General features: G+C 38.9%; 1 protein-coding gene across 1 annotated transcript in view; it reads right to left on the bottom strand.

Annotated features, from left to right (window-relative positions):
• The window catches only part of NKAIN3 (sodium/potassium transporting ATPase interacting 3), a 310,170-nt gene that overhangs the window by 149,208 nt on the left and 142,738 nt on the right, over positions 1 to 18,224 (bottom strand). Inside the window, exon 2 of the mRNA XM_058813929.1 lies at positions 3,835 to 3,972. Within this exon, the coding sequence (XP_058669912.1) occupies positions 3,835 to 3,972 (138 nt within the window). The remainder of the gene's footprint in view (positions 1 to 3,834; positions 3,973 to 18,224) is intronic.

Here is an 18,224-nt window from a genome sequence, read left to right as displayed (position 1 = left end):
AAATTTATTTCAGAATCACCACCCATATAGTCCTCTATCTGAGGGACTGTCTACAGTGAACATGAACCACTATCTTTAACTACTTGGAATAACAATTCAATTCAACTGAGATGCCTCATGTATCAGGCACTGCATGACAGCTCTTAGATAGTGAGACTTTTTTTTTGGTAGAAAGCTCTGATGACAAATTTTATATCACTCAAACTAATTTCTTTATTCAGACTTTTAATCTACAATGACTATATTTATGGTGCAGCTTATGTAGTCACTAAATCCTAGTGATAAACTGGCCATACTGAGTTCAATGGCAGTGGAAGAGTCAGAAGCATGCAACTGCTATTGTTTTTATCAGTTTCTATGGCAGCCCTCACTGAACCTCTTGGATCTATGTACCTGCAACAAAAGCCTGCTCAATTGTGCCTGCAGAAGCACTTTCATATTTGACTGCAGCATAGCTGTGCTTCAAACTATGGCCCTACATGTATTACATTTATTCACTTACTTTCCCATTCCTTACATATTTCAAAATTTGAGGAGATTGAACATGACATATGCAGCATAAGATGACAAAGTGAAAGCTTTTGTGTAACTTCACTTATCAGGGAAACCTTCAGGCACAGACTTCACTGCACACAAAATAGATGAAAAACATTCTCTTGTGGTTAAACAATGGCTCTAGAGCTGGTCAGCTAAAATCAGGATCACCATCAGAGTATGACAGATTATCATGAGGACAATTTGTGCGCACACATGCCAGATTAATTTTGTGAAGACAGTTTACAGAAGTAAACCATTGTATCTGACATGATTCTCTCTTTACTTCAGGTTTTTAATATTTTTTTAATATTTTGATGGGATCATCTGCATTAGTGAAGCTGATTTCCAGGGAAGTCTTCTGGAAAAGACAATGGACACTAAGCATCATTTTCTTGAAGAAATTAGTTATTTTTCCAGTTAAACTGGATTAAATTTAATCAAAATCAGAAAAGTACATAAGAGTACATAAAAGCATGACTCAAAATACTTCTTCAGCCACAGACACAGTACCAAATTCCTGGGATGCTAACCCCTAACAAATCTAGGGACTTAGATGTGGCTGAAAGTGGATCAATGAACATGGAGGGCCATGAATCTTCTCCATAAATTTGAAGCCTAATTCACTACTCAGAGCCTTGGTAAGAATCTCTCCGCATTGTGTTTCATGCTGATATTCAGGACACTGCTGAAGATTTGCATTAAACAGACTTTAAAGTCAGCAGTAAAAGTTTACAGGTGGACTGTCACTTTTTGCCTTAGTGAATACAGCCAGTATGCAGCTGGCACTGGTAGGGGTCTTTACTGTGAGTACCACTGACTCCTTCTGGGGCTCCTGGGGACGGTGGACAAAGCTGAACTGTGGTTGGCAGAGCCCTAGGAAGCCCAGCTTCTGGGGAGCATGTGTTGATCTAGACTGGAAGATCCTCAGGCTATGCTCAACAAGAACTTAAAGCTGGTGTGACCCTGCGCTGCTGTGGAAAGACTCCGTGCACTTTTCTCCTTCCTCTGGCTACTTCCTCCCATTTCTTCTCTCCCATCTCCTGGAACAAGCAAAGCACATTAAAGAGCTCACCTACACTTTAACACCAGTAAAGAAAATGGTTGCTTTTAATCTGGATCTGTTCTCAGTTTACCAAGTGGCTGAACTGGTACCTGTGCTGGTGCAAAGAGAGGAACAGCACAGGGACTGAAGCAGCAGCTGAGCAAAGGGAGTTTTGCTTATGCTGGCTTGAGGTATTCACTGAATTCAACCTGAGGGTAAGGCCAGGCATGAGGCTGAACTGACAAGTTTGGAGCTAGCAGCAAGAGAAGTCTTGCAACTCCTCCTTTCCCCTCCACCTCCACATTGCTGTTCATAAACATGCAGTCCCAATCCCTGCCTTACGCCAACCTTGGCAAACACTGGAACCTCACAGACTGGATTCAGGTCATCAGTTTAGCAAAAAAATCTCCACTTTTTACTAGGTTGGTTTTCTGACAGCTAAGAAATGGAACTGACTTACTGACAGATCCAGTTAACTCCTGCCAGAAGTGGGGGAGAGGATCTGGGGAAGTGTTCAGTCAGGGGACAGTGAGAACAAGAGGATGCAACAGCCACCCTATTCTGCTGGCTTTGAGTGTGAGGTCAGTTACAGACACCTCATGTTACAGATTGCCTTCAGACTTCAGGATTTGACTCAAACTACTCCTACTTCCCTGTAAACCCTACGTTAGTAAGGATATAATCACAGATCACTCAGAGAGGTGGTGATGGGATGAAGAAATGGGTAATCACAGAACATTCTGAGCTGGAAGGGACCAACAGGAATCATCAAATCCAGCTCTTAAGTGAATGGCCCACACAGGGATCAAACCTGTGACCTCTGGCATTATTAGCACTGTACTCTGACCAGCTGGGCTCTAAAGCCTTGATCTCCCCCAGTAATGAGAATTGGCACCTCCCAGAGCTAGAGCTCCTAAATATATGAGTAAAGATCAATCAGAATAGGAGTTCATTTAAAGCAGCATAAAGTACCTTGCAGGGGATGTGTTTCTTTCTTTAATTATGAGTTTTCTACCTCCACTTTAAAACAACTTTTGCACAGCCTAAAATGTTCAATTACATTGGAAAAGATATAGAAACAGTCAACATCTGTTACAGTTCATTTGAAAATTTAAACAGAGCTTGCATCATTGAACAGCAGTGATGAACCTGAGGGGAAAGGAATTTTGTAGTGTTGCACTTCAGACATGAATTTCCCACATAATTTTACAGATGCTTACACTCGCTTCTTATGCATAAAATGGAGAGGATGAAGCAGAAAGGTGAATCATCACTTCATGGATGCCCAGCTCTTCAACCACAGATAACAGATAAAAGTGCTGGTTTTTAAATCAATCCATTTTCAATTCATTATAGTCTGCTTGTAAGCTTAGCTAACATGAGTGTAATCTTGGATGCACTTTTGTTCACTTTTTCTTTTAAGACATGACAAAGAATTACAGGATTCCAGGCTGGACTAGAAAACATGAAGCTTTTAAAGTATTTGTTTAACAAGTTCTCCCCAGCAGATATTTATTTCATTCCTTTGTGAGGAAAAAGATAGCTTTAGCCTCTTAAAATCCATTACTAACAACACAATCAAAATGTTCCAAATGCAGCCATTACCAGGTGAAGACATAATATTCTTACATTCAAAAATGAATGTGGGGGAGGAACAGAGATTTTTTTTTTGTTGGCAGTTTACTTCACACCTTTGAAATTTCTTTTTATTCCTGGATATTTTGAGAACATGGAAAAAAACACCTGAGAAGCTTCAAGTTACAAGCATCAGAGAGAATATACAATAATTTAGGGTCAAAGCCATAAATACAGGTCTTGGCAAAATTAAAGTGAGAAGGAGACTTTGGAACCCATGGATCACAGGACTAAAGAAATTTCTACAATCACTGCTCCTCTCTGCTTAAGAGAAAGATGCAGTCAAATATAACTTAGCCATTGCAATTTTTTTTATTATAGCCATTAATTCTGTTACAGAAAGAAGAACAGTTTTTACTTTATTTATTTATTTGCATAGTCTAATTGACTTGTACCATAGTCATGTTTTTGGCAGCACTTTCTCCATGTTACCTGTTTTTGATAATGTCCAAAATCTCAAAAAAATTCACTTAGTAGTCCTAAATTTGCAAAAAGACATGGAGACCTGTACAGTTTCTACAGAAATACCATCTGGTGTTTTGAAACCAAGAAAATTCTGCTTTGTAATATGATAGGTTTTATGGCAAAAAACATAAAGATATATAATAAATGAGACTTACCACGACTATATATCGAGGCCTAAACTGGATGGTTCCAAATAAACCCAAAATGACAACTATTATTTGTAGGAAATTGCCAAGGATGGGAGCCCACTGGAAACCCAGGAAGTCAAAGATTTGTCTCTCTAATGCTGCCAGCTGTAAGAAAACACATAAAAAGAACATCCATTTTTTAATTATGGGTTGACCAGAACATTTGATATTTTCTTATTTGCACCAGGCTTCATCAGTGAAGAGAGCAAAGCCGTGTAAACTTTGCTATTGCTTCTGAAACAGCATCACGTTCCCTCCCTTCCCCATGTCTTTGTTTTCTTAGATTTGCTCCTAACAAGACTCAAGTGCAAGTTCCTCAATCTGTTCCTGAAAGCCCAAAGGGGCAGAGCAGGCCCAGACACGGCAACTGTGATCCCAGGGGATCCCTAATGCAGGAATTAAGGGAGACTGCTGGAAGCTCCTGAGGCACAGACGTAGGCTCAGGGGGTGAGAGGCAGTAGAAAATGTTGGAAGACCTCAGAGCAAACTGCTTCAAAACCAGCAGCCAAACGAGCCATCTGCGCTCTTCAAAACCTGCTACTTCACTTTTGGGCAACTACAAATCAGAAGGGAATGGTGGCATCCCAATAGCTCTCCTCCCACTGTCCTCATGGCATCTTGGGTCTGGATTTAGTTGGGTGTGGAAAAGGAGGAAACTAAGAAGCATCAGCCTTTATCTTTGCATCAGCGTGTGGTTCTTAGGTAATTCTGCACTTCTGAACATTAGACAAAAAAGAAAAACAAAAAAGGCAGATATAAAATTCCTCTGCAAACACATTTGCTACTCATTTTTGACAATCCAATTCACTGTTCTAAACATAGAAAAATCAACTTTCTTAGCAGCATTTTTGTTGGAGTTTAAACTCAGTTCAATATTTTTTGCAGCTGTAGCAAGATAATATTGAGCAGCTAAATAGAAACCTACTGAGAAACAACTGAATTTCTGTGCTTGCTAGAATTTATTAACATCTACTTGATTTTAGTACATTGTTACAAACCCTAAAATTTACTGAAATATGCACTTACAATATTTATAACTGAGACAGATGGAGCAAGCATGGCTCTATAAATACCAACCAAAGTATTATCATATGTGGGTATTTCACATAAACCATTTCATTTTACACATTATGGCCAGATTCAATCTTCACTTGCAAGATGAGGCTAGGTGTCACTGAGATCACAATCCATTTTTTCTGTACAAAACCCCTCCATTACAGCCAACATGAAAACCATATTCTCTATGCTGAGCTTAATAAATATGATAAATCTAAACAATGAAATTAATAAAAGGGGGATGGATCATCAACTTGATGCAGCTCCTTTGCAACCAGTGAAGTTTTATATAGCTGACTTTTATCAGCTAAACATCTAACCCAGCATAGATAAATGAAAAATCACACAGTACAATACAAGGGTGCCCCAAATACCATGTGCAGAATGGTAAATAAAGAGTTTTGAGAGCTCTTTGGCACAGTCAGAACTTATACTTTATGGCCTGGCAACAACATGCTGAGAGTCCTGTATCACATAGGAAAGCATTTATGAAATCCATGACCACAGCCAGAGACTTTTTCATCCCCATTACAAGTGAAAATCTTCTGGGTCAGCAAAACAACCAAAAAAATTTCAGAGACCACCAGATTTCAGAGACAATGTGTCTTCCTGAAGCCCTGACATTAGCAAGCAAGAAGAAGATGGAGCTGTCAAATCAGACAAGGATTTGCTTAGAGTCACCTCTGCGCTGGCATTCACTGAAAACCTCCTGCATCTTTGGTCTTCACGTGCCCCAATAAATTGTTTGTGTCCCATCACACTCCCAGCACTGAAGGCAGCTGGCTTAGCATGGCCTCCATTAAAGTGTCCTTGGCTCTGAAATAGGGCAGCTGTGTGCAAACTATACCCTTACCTACTCTAAACAACCCTTGGCCATGGGTTTCTCTCTCTTTGGGAAGGCCACTGGTCACAATAACCCTGGTTAATGTGACAGAAAACTTTAATGGCTCACTAACATCCACAATGTTAGTGGATGGCTACCTCCCCAGGCAGGAGAACGTGCTGGTGTCAGGAGCAGAGAGCTTGCCCAGAGTGGGTACTGAGGAAATTCACACTGGTGGGTCATGGATGCCATCATGCATTTTATGTAGCTTGGAAACACCTAGAGCTATGTGAAAGACAAAAACCTGCAGCACAGATATGAATGAAGCTGTTTGGTATCTTTCCATTCTTAATTTATCCCCTGATAAATTTTCAGATCATCACCTAAAATGCCTGAAAAATGTAATACTGGAACATAAATGAACACAACCACTGCACTTTGCCACCAGACTCATGCTAAAAGGCTTGGTGTTTTCAGCTCATGCCTAAACTGGATCAGATAAAAAGTTTGCCTTCATGTGTATCTCCCTGATATCTGCCAAGCAAATTCTGAGTACATCCATCAGGCAGGTCTGGGGTCCCACAAAATACTTCAATGGCCATAATATATTCCCAAAGATAAGCGTGCACATATATATCATACACAGAGTTACACATTTTAAAAAAACCAAATTATTAGTCTTTCCATGGATTACTGTGGTTGAGGCATCCACCATAAACACAGAGAAATAAAGTTCAATTTCCTCTCCTGCTGCCTACTGAGTTATTCATCCTTCTCCTCCCACTTCCTTTGCATTAGGATACCGAGGGAAAGAGCTTCTCTTTGAAGCTGTGTCACAGGCAAAAAATAAAAATTCGTATTTCACAAGTCAAAAAGAGAGCAAGTAGAAACATGAGGGTACAGTCTATTGCCTATGGCACTTGTACAAAACTGGGAGAGTTGCTCATGTTTCTTGCCTGCAGGGCTCACTCTTTATTTTATATACAGTGACATCATGAAACCACTGAAGGAGCCCTGGAAGCAGGCTGCCAACATACAGTACCATTCCTTCCCCACTAAGAAGTGCTTTCACCATCAGGCTATGCAGAGAGTTCTTCCTGCACAGCTAAGTCTCATTTATCCTGCTCTTGTCACCAACACAGAGTAATTTGTCTCATCCCCAAAGCCCACAGAACACATTAGCAGAGGTGGTGTGGGCGCCAAGGAGAATCTAAAGAAAAGAAAGAGGTAGGAGGCATGTCTTTCCTCCTCAAATTGCTACTCTCTTCTAAATTATAACACCTTGCAGGCAACACAGGCAGAAGTTAAAAAGCTAATAATTCATTATCATGGCAGAGGACACATATTAAGATCTGTTTTCTTTATACCATATGAGCATTCTGGACTGAATAGAGGAGACATCTAAGTGCTGCTGCTCTCATGTCTAGTAGAGCCCCCAAGAAGCAGTGAAGGACACAAAGATTTTAGCTCTGTGCAAATGAAAAAGCAATCACTAATATAGGCTATGATTCAGGTAATTGATTTGATAGAAATCATCAGAATAAAGGGGAGGAAACAGGCACCTGTGAACATTTACAGGCTGGTCTTGCACAGATATGAAGAGTCCATACTGTTGATGTTCGCTCAAATCCAAAATCTCTGTGTCCATCATTGGCCACCAAACTAGCCTAGATTCTGTGAAAGATGGTTTCACTTAGAGTTAGGTGCATGTGAGTACTTCAAAATGTTACACCAGAAACATTTTGATTATAAGGAGGCCGTTTTTCTCAACAAGAAATTTTCCCACATTAATTTATAATTTCTTCACCATTTTCAGATTCTTCTGAAAACAGCCTAAAAAACTGAAACCTAAAGGGAAGGGAGAGGTTCCCAAAATTAGCTGGCTCAACTTCTTCCATTGCTAGAAGACAGACAATAAATTTAGTAGGGGAGAGGAGCTCAAGGCTGCAGCTGGGTATGCTCAATGTGAGCATACATTGAGGTCCTCTGGGGTTTACTGTCATATCAGTTCCCTACTAAGTTGGGAGAGGCAGCACCTCCACTGCTTGTGACAACTGAAACAACAAAGTTTGGGACTGTCCATAATAAATTGGTGTTTGATACTTTTTTAAATGAGTAACACAGAAGTGGAATGAAACCCCAAACATTTCTTGCAAATAAAAGAGGAGAATTTGTTTCAGCAACTTCGATATTAGATGAATGTTTATAATGAAAGCTATGTAAAATTGAGTGAAATACTATCATGAGAACTTATAAAGACCTATCAGAGTTGATGGGAAATAACATTTTCTTATCATAACAACACTTGGAAAAGGATGCATGATATTTCTTGTTACTGCTGGCAAGGGAGCGCTTTGTTATTTAGCCATCATCACCACTGACAATCTTGTAATGCAAAGTGCAGGACTCAGGAGACCAGGAGTAGCAGTAAAATGCTCTAGTGGGACTGTAGCACTTCACTTAATGAAGTCTTGGGTTTTTACCTCTTTGTTTCCAAACATTTCCCATTTCCCACTTCCTGCAGAGCACAAGGAGAAGGCACTAAGCTGCAAGATGGGGCTTCAATGAAGTCACTCAGGTGAACTCTCCCAGCCATGCTCAAGCCCTTTTTTATTAAGAGCAGCAAAAACTTCAGGTGAACTGATCTGAATTCTGAGCTTCCTCGCCTAGAGAGGCCAACCACATGTGCAGCACAATTGGAACCTCCTGAACAGAAAAATAGTAGCATAACTAGCATAAATGTAGCAACTGTAGTAAAATAGTAGCAAAAATAGTAGCAACTGTAGCATAAATGTTTTACAAGAAGTTTAAGGCAAAGGAGTAGCTAAATAAAAGGCAATGCTGCATAGGATCTGCAGAGGGAAATCACCAAAATATTCCTCATCAACAGAGAAATCAAAAAATGTTTTTGAGAGAAGGATTCATCAGCGTGCCTTGTAAATTAAACCCCTCCTCTAAATTCTCAGGTCCTATTATACTTCAAAATATATATCAGAAGCTGTCTGAGTGATGAGACACCAGAGTAGAGTTATAAAGTCAACTTTCAAATTCATGTTAAAAATCAATTTTCTCTTCTGTCAGAAGCATCAAGGAAACCAGTCAGTTTTATAGTTTAATGGAAAAGTTTTATAAATGACATGTTAGTTTGAGATTAATAAATAGAACTAAATCCATAACAGAAGAAGGCACTATATCAAGATAAACAGTTTTCATATGTAACAGATAATTTTGTACTAGAAAAGACCCAAAAATGGCATGACATAAACAAAAGACTATAAAATTCCTAAATGTAAAAATAAAAGGTTAATATTATATCTGCAAATTTACTACCGTATAAATTACTGAATTAAAAAACTAAGAAGTGTATTTACTCTGCATTTAATAGTAAAAAGTTGCTTCATTCTGCCATGTAAAACAATCCCTAGAAATTATAAGAAACATAAAAATATCAGTAATATATCTAACACATCTGTATTTGAGAAATCTAGCAAAAATCAAAGAAGTATTTAATAACTGGAGAGCTGTAAAACTATATAGCTTTGAAATTCTTTTTAAAATTAAAACAATTTTACAAGCTAGAGAAAAAAAGGAGAAAAATTATGACTTTACAAATGGACACTGTTACTGTTACAAATGGACTCAGCTTTCAAAAATTAAAATAGCATACAAAAAATGGTGAATCAATAATTACAGTGCATACTATTCATTTTCTAAATTCAGGTCAGGAATTATCTGTAACATTTGAATTATGCATGTAAAACTCAGAGTTGGCTGATATGGTGAATACTTATCACAGGAGAAGTTCCAGGGCATGGCACATCATCCTTTCTAACTACTGCTCCTAAGGATAAAGATGTTTATCCAAAATTCTCACCTTCAACTTATGATCATAAATTTAACCTGTGGCTTCAGGAAGAGTTTCCTGGACATGCTGAATCTCTGAGGATTGTTGGTCTCTGTTGATTGTTGGTTTACCATTATCACCGGTTCCAATGTGGAACTCTTCCAACTGAATTACAGCTTAGTCCAGTTTGGAAGATGCAGCTGTTAAAAACTGAAAGGGTCCCCCAGCCTCCTCCAAAGAAATTCCACTTGCAGCTTTGAGTAGTCTCTGCTCCGAAACCCCAGGATACCTTTGCTAAGCTCAGCAGTGCAATCACCTTTTCCTCACAACCTGTCCCCCCATCCCGTCCCATCTCCTCCTTTCCCCCCTTCCTTCTTTCCCTCCCTTCTCCCTTGGTTATTTTGTCCCCAGATTGGTGGGTACTCCCAAAAAGCTACACACCAACAGTAGGGAAAGGGCAATGGCGAGGCAGGAGAGGAGCAGCAGGAGCCTCCTGCACCACCCTGCAGCCCTCACATTCAGCTGGAATAGACAAGACCTTGGATCAAGGTCACTCTCAGCACTAGGCACATTTGACTTAAAGTCTGTCTTCAGATTCCAGGGCTCTTAGGTGTGTATTTCTTTTTCCTTGACAGATGTTCCACTGAGAAAACATTTTTGTAAAACCTTAGGGCAAATGCTTAATGTTCACATTTGGAAAATATGCACTTTCTAATTTAAGGGGAAAAGACTTCAAAAAGCTGCCAAGCTACTGCAGATAAAACCTCAGCACTGGAGAGTAAAGGATTGACTTACCACATGCTAAACCCCAGGATTTCTAACAGGAAATTAGGTGATGAAAGAAGAAGGTTAAAATAAATAAGTAAATAAATAAGTTTCATCAAAGACCAATGGTAATGCATAAACAACTTTTTATATAAATTTTGTACTCCTGCTGTGATTTCAGAATTTTACTGACAGGCTTGACTTCAGTAAAAAGGGAGATAAGATTTAACACCAGAGAAATGCCATGTTTTTAATGCAGAGGAGAGCATTTAAACCTGAAGAGGAAAGGAGGTGTCTTAGCTGAAGAACACTGTTTAGCAAGTTACTGTTCTTCAGCTAAATATTACAGCCTCCTTATCTGTAACTTACCCTCTCTCTTTCACTACAGGCTTCATTACCAAAAATGAATGTAGTCAGTATCCCCATTAGGTGTTTAACTTTGACTGAGATCACTACTTCATAGCTTTGGTGACAGTTGAAGGAATTATCTGACCACAGAACAAACTCTCAATAGATTTTTAATGATCTGCATTCACTTGTCCGGGTGAAACACTAGCTTTTGGGTGATTTTAGGATGGCAATCCCTTATAACAGCTCACTAAATACATTTATAAGACTATGTGTCATGGAGGCTATTGAATGTCAGGAAAGGTACTGAGTAAATCACAAATATTTATAGTGAGTTTAGTTTAATGGAGCAAAAGAGACACTTAGCTTTCTGACAGGTAATTTTTGGAGAAGAAAAAAACCCTGATGATCAAAAGTGTCTTTTCAGTCTTGGTCAGACAGATAGATAATTGGCTGTCACTTGAGTAATTTTAAATAAAATATGAAGCAAAAGAAATACATGTGCTGAAGGAACTTGATGAAAGAGCAATAGTCAAGATTAGTGAAGGCCAAAGCATAAAAACAAAGAAAAGAAAGGCAGGTTCAATAAGAAATATGTTGTCTTTTTAAGACAGCCTGTGCTTCTTTTCAACAGCAAATGGTATTATTATTCAGCTGTTCAACTCATATGGAAAATACTCAGAATTAAGTAAAGTTTTTCCAACCATTCTGGTAACTGCTTTGGTGAATGAATTCAGTGGAGGGTGACGGCAGTGACAGCACATAATATTGCTGAAGACATGATATTTTACAAAACAAAAAAAAAATTCTGAGAAGAAAAAAATTCACTCCTCAATACTTTACCAGTTGTTCTTTGATAAATGTTTAAGAATAAAGACAGATAAGGAGTGAGCAGTATATGTTCAATGATTTTTGAAAGCCAATACGCTGCTCTAAGAACTCAGAACCAAACGACCCCACTAAATGAATGGCAAAGAAGTTGATCTCATCAGGTAATTTGAGCCCTAGTATAAAAAAGAGAGATGGTAAATGCCAGATCTTTAAAATCTATAAATCTAATTAGAGGGTGCTGAAAAGATTCTTTTGTCCGTATTTTAACAAATATATACATATATTTAGTATCACTATTTAACATTATCAGACAGACCCAAAACAAAGGTTACAAAACTGTTTTTCTAATTATGTGTGCCACAAAAGTCTTGTAACTACACTGGTGATGTGCAGGAAGATTTTGAGTGATGGATTTGATGTGATATTATTAGGTAATTCACCAAACTGAGCCCAGCCCTCCAGTTTTGCCTCTGACAAAGCTCACACGAAGTCAAAAGAAGCCATGACTGCATCAGGGCTGCAAGATCTTGCTCAGAAAGGCAATAGCAAATTATTTAAGAATCTCACCAGCATGAGAAGAAGTTTGTTAATGTTTATTCTGCAGGGTCACCTGACTGCAGTGATACACAAGGTGGCATCAGACAGTTCCAGTTCCCAGCACAGTGCAGGTGCCAGGGTGGTATACCCAAGGCTGATGCCTGCATCTGTACCAGACAGAGCCCATAAAAATGCAGTTCCAGCCTGTGGGCAGCCATGAGAGGGAAGAAGCCAGCTATTGTAATAAAACCCCGTAGCACCAACTGGTTACAGCACACTGATTTAAGATTGAATTTCAACCCTCCAATGAAGCTGTAACTGATCCCAAAACAGTAAAGTCAAGGCCCTTGGCTGCTTGACCTATAAAATCCTGCAAACAGCTGGAATGAACGTGCTTATAAGGCATTTAAGACTCCCTTGGTTGTTTCATTTTAATGCCAGCTCACATAGAGCAAAAGACATTGTAAGACTTGGTTATAGTTTAAAAATCTTTAAAGATTTCTAACTTACTATGAATGAAAAAGTCCATGTCAAAAGACACTAGAGAGAATGGAAAAGCGAATTACAATTGACTTCTTTATAATTATATCAAGTGGTAGATGTGGTAAATTTAGTCCAAAAGAAAGTCTTAATTTGCCATTATATCCCTTCACATCTTCAAATACTAAATTCTTGTAATTGTTTTTTTTATTTATTTCCACGTTTGAGCACACCCAGTAAACCTCTGTACCTTTACAGGCTTCCTCAATGCAGAGGTTTAAGACACAGTGAAGTACTTACTGACTAACTGACAAAAGTGAGAATTGAACAGGTTTACTACTTATTTGAATTCTCAAGGCAGGTAAGGTAAGGAGGTCACAGATAAGGAGGCAATTTGATAACAATGAAGCTGACAGCCCTAGATCCCTCCTAGATCCTGATGCCTATAGGATCCAGTTTAAAGAAGGAAAAGTGAGAAAAATAGCAAAAGCTGGGAATCAATGCTGCAGGATCTGTACCCATCCCATCCTCAGCATGAAGAGTCTGACTGTGAGGGAGGAGATGCTGAGATGGGCACCCAGACTGCAAGGTGAAAGTGGAATTGAAATCCCTGTAAGGTAAACAAGTAAAAACAGTATTTAGAGCCTCTAGTAGATGAATGTCATGCTCCTTCTTGCCAAAGAGCAACCCTCTACTCTTGAAATAAGTCTTTTATGACTCTTTAAAACACTCCAAACCTGTGTTTTAATGCAGGCTTCAAAAGAAGACAGAAATTAAACCATTTGGAGTTCTCCTTCCATGACTAAGGAAGATACATGTTCAGAGCTCACATGGACCTGGACAAGTTGAACAGTTAGAAGTTCCAATTTAACAAACTAAAACTGTCTGATATGGGCTTTTGGCGTGAGATATCAAATGGCACAAATTGATTCATGCCAGATCTTGAGAAACATAAGGTTTCCCGCAGGATGGTGCATCTTATGTTTACTTTGTGGTTCCAAAAAGGCAGTGTATCTTCAATCACCGGCTCTCTTCAGGCAAAACAAAGTAATAAGCCAAGCAATAAAAAATATGTGCTGGCTGTTACCCCTAATTTGAGCCACAGCATAGAGCTTATTTCCACAGCAGGCAGGAGTTCAGATGTCTGCCTGGATAATCTTTCCTCTTTTTTTCCCCAGAAAACTTCTCTCCAATGCATCTTTCAAATGCCAGCCATGCAAAAGTAGAAGAACAAAAGACAGCTTATATTTGACAGATGCACAGGGGGGAAAACAGCAGTTTAGCACCAGCTCAGAAGTCTGACCACATGTCTAAATAGGTCCCTGCACTGCACGTCATTCACTAGCTCTCAAATACCAATTTCAAGCATAGTTGTAACCCTTGTGGATCCTTTGACTCTGTCATCACATGTGATGAGACTGCATTGATGTTGCCATTGCACTGACAAAAAAAACTCTGATTCAGGATCACTTCCTGTTGTCATGTAAAATAAAGAAATATCCTTCTTTGTTTACAGCATAGCAAAAACATCCCTCCACCTCCTGAGTTATTTGGCCAGGAAGAAGGGTTGGAATAGGACTGAATAGCAGCATGACGTTTTTTGACCTCATGTTATCTTAAGCAATTCATCAAAAATGTTTATTGCATGAATAACTACCAATAGAGGGCTATATGGGCATTTTTGTCTCATTTAGACATGTAAGTATATTTTGATTTAAAAGAATGGGAAGTCTGAGATTATTCTCAAACATGAAAGAAGAGTACTGTTAGAGGTGGGTGACAACATAACCATATCTTGCTCTAAATCTCACTCTTTTACAGATATTCTAAGGTCTGCTATTCTCTTGTAGAAATAAACTTCAAATTCACATTATTTTCTGTGATTTTATAGCTTTCTCACACAATGAAGAATAAAGTTTTCAAAGTATTTATATAACTACATGTATGATTCACTAGAAAGTTGTCAACAGAAACACTTGTTCTGAAAAATGATTGTTATAGAGCTGCAGAGAAATAAAAGACGTCTTTTGGGTTGTTTAAGCTAGATTCTTTCTAAATTACCTCCAGTATCAACTCCTTTTAAGGAGTTTAATTTCTACATAAACTGCCTTGATTCCTCTAATCCTTTTGGAATGCCATTCCAAAATGTCATCATTCAAACAGCATCCATTTCACTTGAATTCATCTTCCCTGAACATGTGTGGCCAGCACTCTTCTAGATGTGCAGACTGTGCAGACAAACTCCCATGTGTTCCTTTTCCAATGTAAATAGATATTTTCATTTGGGATCAAATAAGAAGATCTTGGCTTTGGCTTGTTACAAACTGGTAGTTCATTGCTTATAAGAGAGAAGGATGAATTATTATCTGAATTTAAAACAAGTATTTAGAAGTAGGGATGATACCTTTCAGGGTAATTTTAAAACTTTAAGGTATACATATAGAAGTGTAAAAGTTCTGCATATGTTGTATATTTAGATCTCTTTCAAAAAGTAAGTGTTCAAATTGTTTAATATAAACTTTTTCTCTGATTTTAATGGAACATAATTAATCTCTCAGTCACTTACTTCCATTTAATCCTCCAACTTTTGCTTTTTCTCCATAGCAGTTGGACTGCAGTGCTTCAATGAAGTTTATCTAGCCTTGTCCTAGCAAACCACAGATGCAGTAATTATCTCCCTTTACCTTCCCAATTCTTGCCATTATCCACTAGCCCCACTGCTGGTATTTCAGTATGCACTACAAAAAGATGGTATCTAGTGATGCTCAGTGGAGCTCTTCACTTATCTTAGCAGGGGTCTCTCTATTTATCCCATCAGTCAAACCTTCTCCAGCAGCTCTTTTGTCCATTCCTAGGCACAGCCAGGACATACCCATACTTGTCAATTGTCTCTCAAAAGGCTTGGAGCAGAGCAAGATGAGGAAAGCAGGGGGGCTACCAGAACATTATAAAAGACACCAGTGCTCTTCATAGGCTGGAGGTAATTATTCCTAATTACCTAGAGATGCTCAGCAAGACTACACAGGCAAAAGTGAAGACAGAGACTGATCTTAAGTCACAGTATAACAGATTCCCATAGCAGATTTCTCCTTTGGTTTTCAGAATACTGATCCCCAAGGTCTGCAAAATTCCTCAAATGTTTGTCAGTTAGTTTCAATACCATGTACATAATGTTCCTACACAGCTGAGGTAAGAACCAAACAGCCTTAATTAGTTGCAAAGTATCACACCTCTGTGTGCTGTGCTTTTCTGAGCTGTAGCACCATCATGTTTCCTCCAGACTACTTGGACTGTATAGGTTGATGCTGTACAAATACCTCCTGGCTATCATCCAAAAGTGTGTGAACTTGCCCAGGAGACATCAAGGGATGGCACAGTTTTACAGGAGACCAATGTTTAAGTTAATGCATAGTGCTCCTACTTGAGCACTAGTAGAGCAAAAATGGTTCATGGAATGGTAAAGGTGGGAGGGGACCTCTGGAGGTTCCCTGGTCCAAGCACCCTGCTCAGCCCAGGCCACCCAGGGTCATTTCCCCAGGACCCTGTCTAGATAGCCATTGAATATCTCCCAGGGTAGGGACTCCTCTCGGGGAGACCTGTGCCGTGCTCAGTCATCCTCTCACAGTAAAAGTGTTTCTTTTTCAGAGCCTTTCCAGTGATTTCTAGTGAATTCAGCAGATGTGCTATGACAGGCTCTGTGGAGATTAGAAAATACAAGAAACTCCAAGGCATGTTTCTGTCTTCAAAACATGCTGGTTTCATTGCTGTGGCAGATCTGATACAACTAAACTAGCATAAATTTATAAACTTGAGCAAGTTAGTTTTTATATGGAGAACAAAAGGAGACAAGTTTAGAGCAAAGGCCCTGGCAAAACTCAGGACCTGGAACCCTTGGTCTCATCAATTACCCCAATTAAGCCAACAGGGTTCTTTAGGAACACATGAGCTACAAGATGACATCAATGATTGAATGGTAAGTGGGCTAAATGGTAGAGCTCTCAAAATTCATCATCAGCACTACGAGATAAAGGAAGATCTTTATAATGTGTCTGGAACTTCACAGCACTATGCAATTTCCTGTATTGAATTATGAGGTTAACTTAAGCAAAATGAATGTCAGATGAATCAGAATCTGATTAGAGATACTTACAGTAAAGAAAATTGTAAGACCAACTAGTCAATTGATAAATGAATAAACATAAAATATGGATCAAAGAATAAACTTATCTCAAGCATCTGTAGAAGGAAGATAGTCTTGCTGGCACCATGGCTGAAAAAAATTTACACTTGGGAAAAGCAGCTGTGGGCAGAAATCTCCAATGTGTCCTACTATAACTATTGGGACCACACGCCACTGTGAGACTTTTGGAAGATATCACCTAGAGATACTTATAATGGAACTGTTGAAGTTCATATTACTGACAGCAAAAGCAGTTGGAACACTGGGATGCCATTTGTCTCCTCTGTGAGCATGCCACTAAACATGCCTGAGGACATTTTCTTTGCCTGCTTTTCTGCAAAAGACACAAATTGCATGCATGTACTTTGCAGTGCCAGAATATATTCTCACCTGCCCAATACACACAAAGCTGGAAAAGATATCTCTACCAAATTTGACTTTTCTAAATTCTATCTACTTCAAGACTTTCAAGAAGTTGTACCATTCATATGATGGCAGATTTTTGTCTACCATTTCCCCAGAGAAGTAGAGTTGAGGTCTTGAAATTTCAGTAGTATGACTTAATTTCAAGATTCAGGAAAACAAAAAAAAAGGAAATTATTCAGAATACTCCAAAATCTCATTTGAGCACAAGTACTACCAAAAGTGAGAAATTATTATGACCAAAACTATGACTATCAAATTGGTATGTTTCATCTTTAGTATAATATTTGTCTGAAGGTCTTACTGCTGTGAAAGTCATTCTTAAAAGTTAGTGAAAAGAATCTTTAAAAGACTAAGTGGATAAAAATGTTACTTGCCTTCCTCCCTTACTCACATTTATCTACCCTAAATAGATGGATTAGTACAAAGTCTGAAGGGAAGCCTTTAAACCCTGGGAAAAAAATCCTGCTGCAGACCTTCTGCCTCATTTAATTTTACTGTGCAAGTTCAGAAAGGGAAGACTGTGGAGAGAAAATGCTAGGTGTCTTTGTGAATACCAGTAACCACATTAGACTGTCACAGACTTGTACATCCAGTAGATTTCAGTCACTGTAGACTTATTCATTCCAGCTATACCTCACTGGAGAGAGACACCTGTTTTCAGCAAGGCTAAGCAGTCAGCCTATGACAGGAAGTTTTCAGACCCCAGGGAAGGTGTGCTTTAATCTCTTTTTTTATCATTGCTGGAATAGGCATAAAGACAAGGTAAGCCTGCCTTATCTGATGCCATGGCAAGAAATGATAAACGTGCATTATTATCTTGCAAGAGTTTGGAAAAATCCACTGTCAGAAAAGAAACCTCTTTAACCCAGTGATTCAGCAGATGGGAGTTACGTGGAAGGAGCTGATACAAAGAAAATCCAACATATTTCTCCATGGGAGGCAAGTCCCCCATATGTCTCCTTTCCTTTGTAACTTCAGAACTGGAGAGGCAGCAAACATGTTTATTCCTGCTCCTGCTTGAGCTGTCACACCTCTCATTATGTGCTGCCATAATGCTGCCTTTGCAC

Source organism: Ammospiza caudacuta, chromosome 1 (assembly GCF_027887145.1).
Source record: "Ammospiza caudacuta isolate bAmmCau1 chromosome 1, bAmmCau1.pri, whole genome shotgun sequence".
NCBI lineage: Eukaryota > Metazoa > Chordata > Aves > Passeriformes > Passerellidae > Ammospiza > Ammospiza caudacuta.
This window is presented reverse-complemented; position numbering and strand designations above follow the sequence as displayed.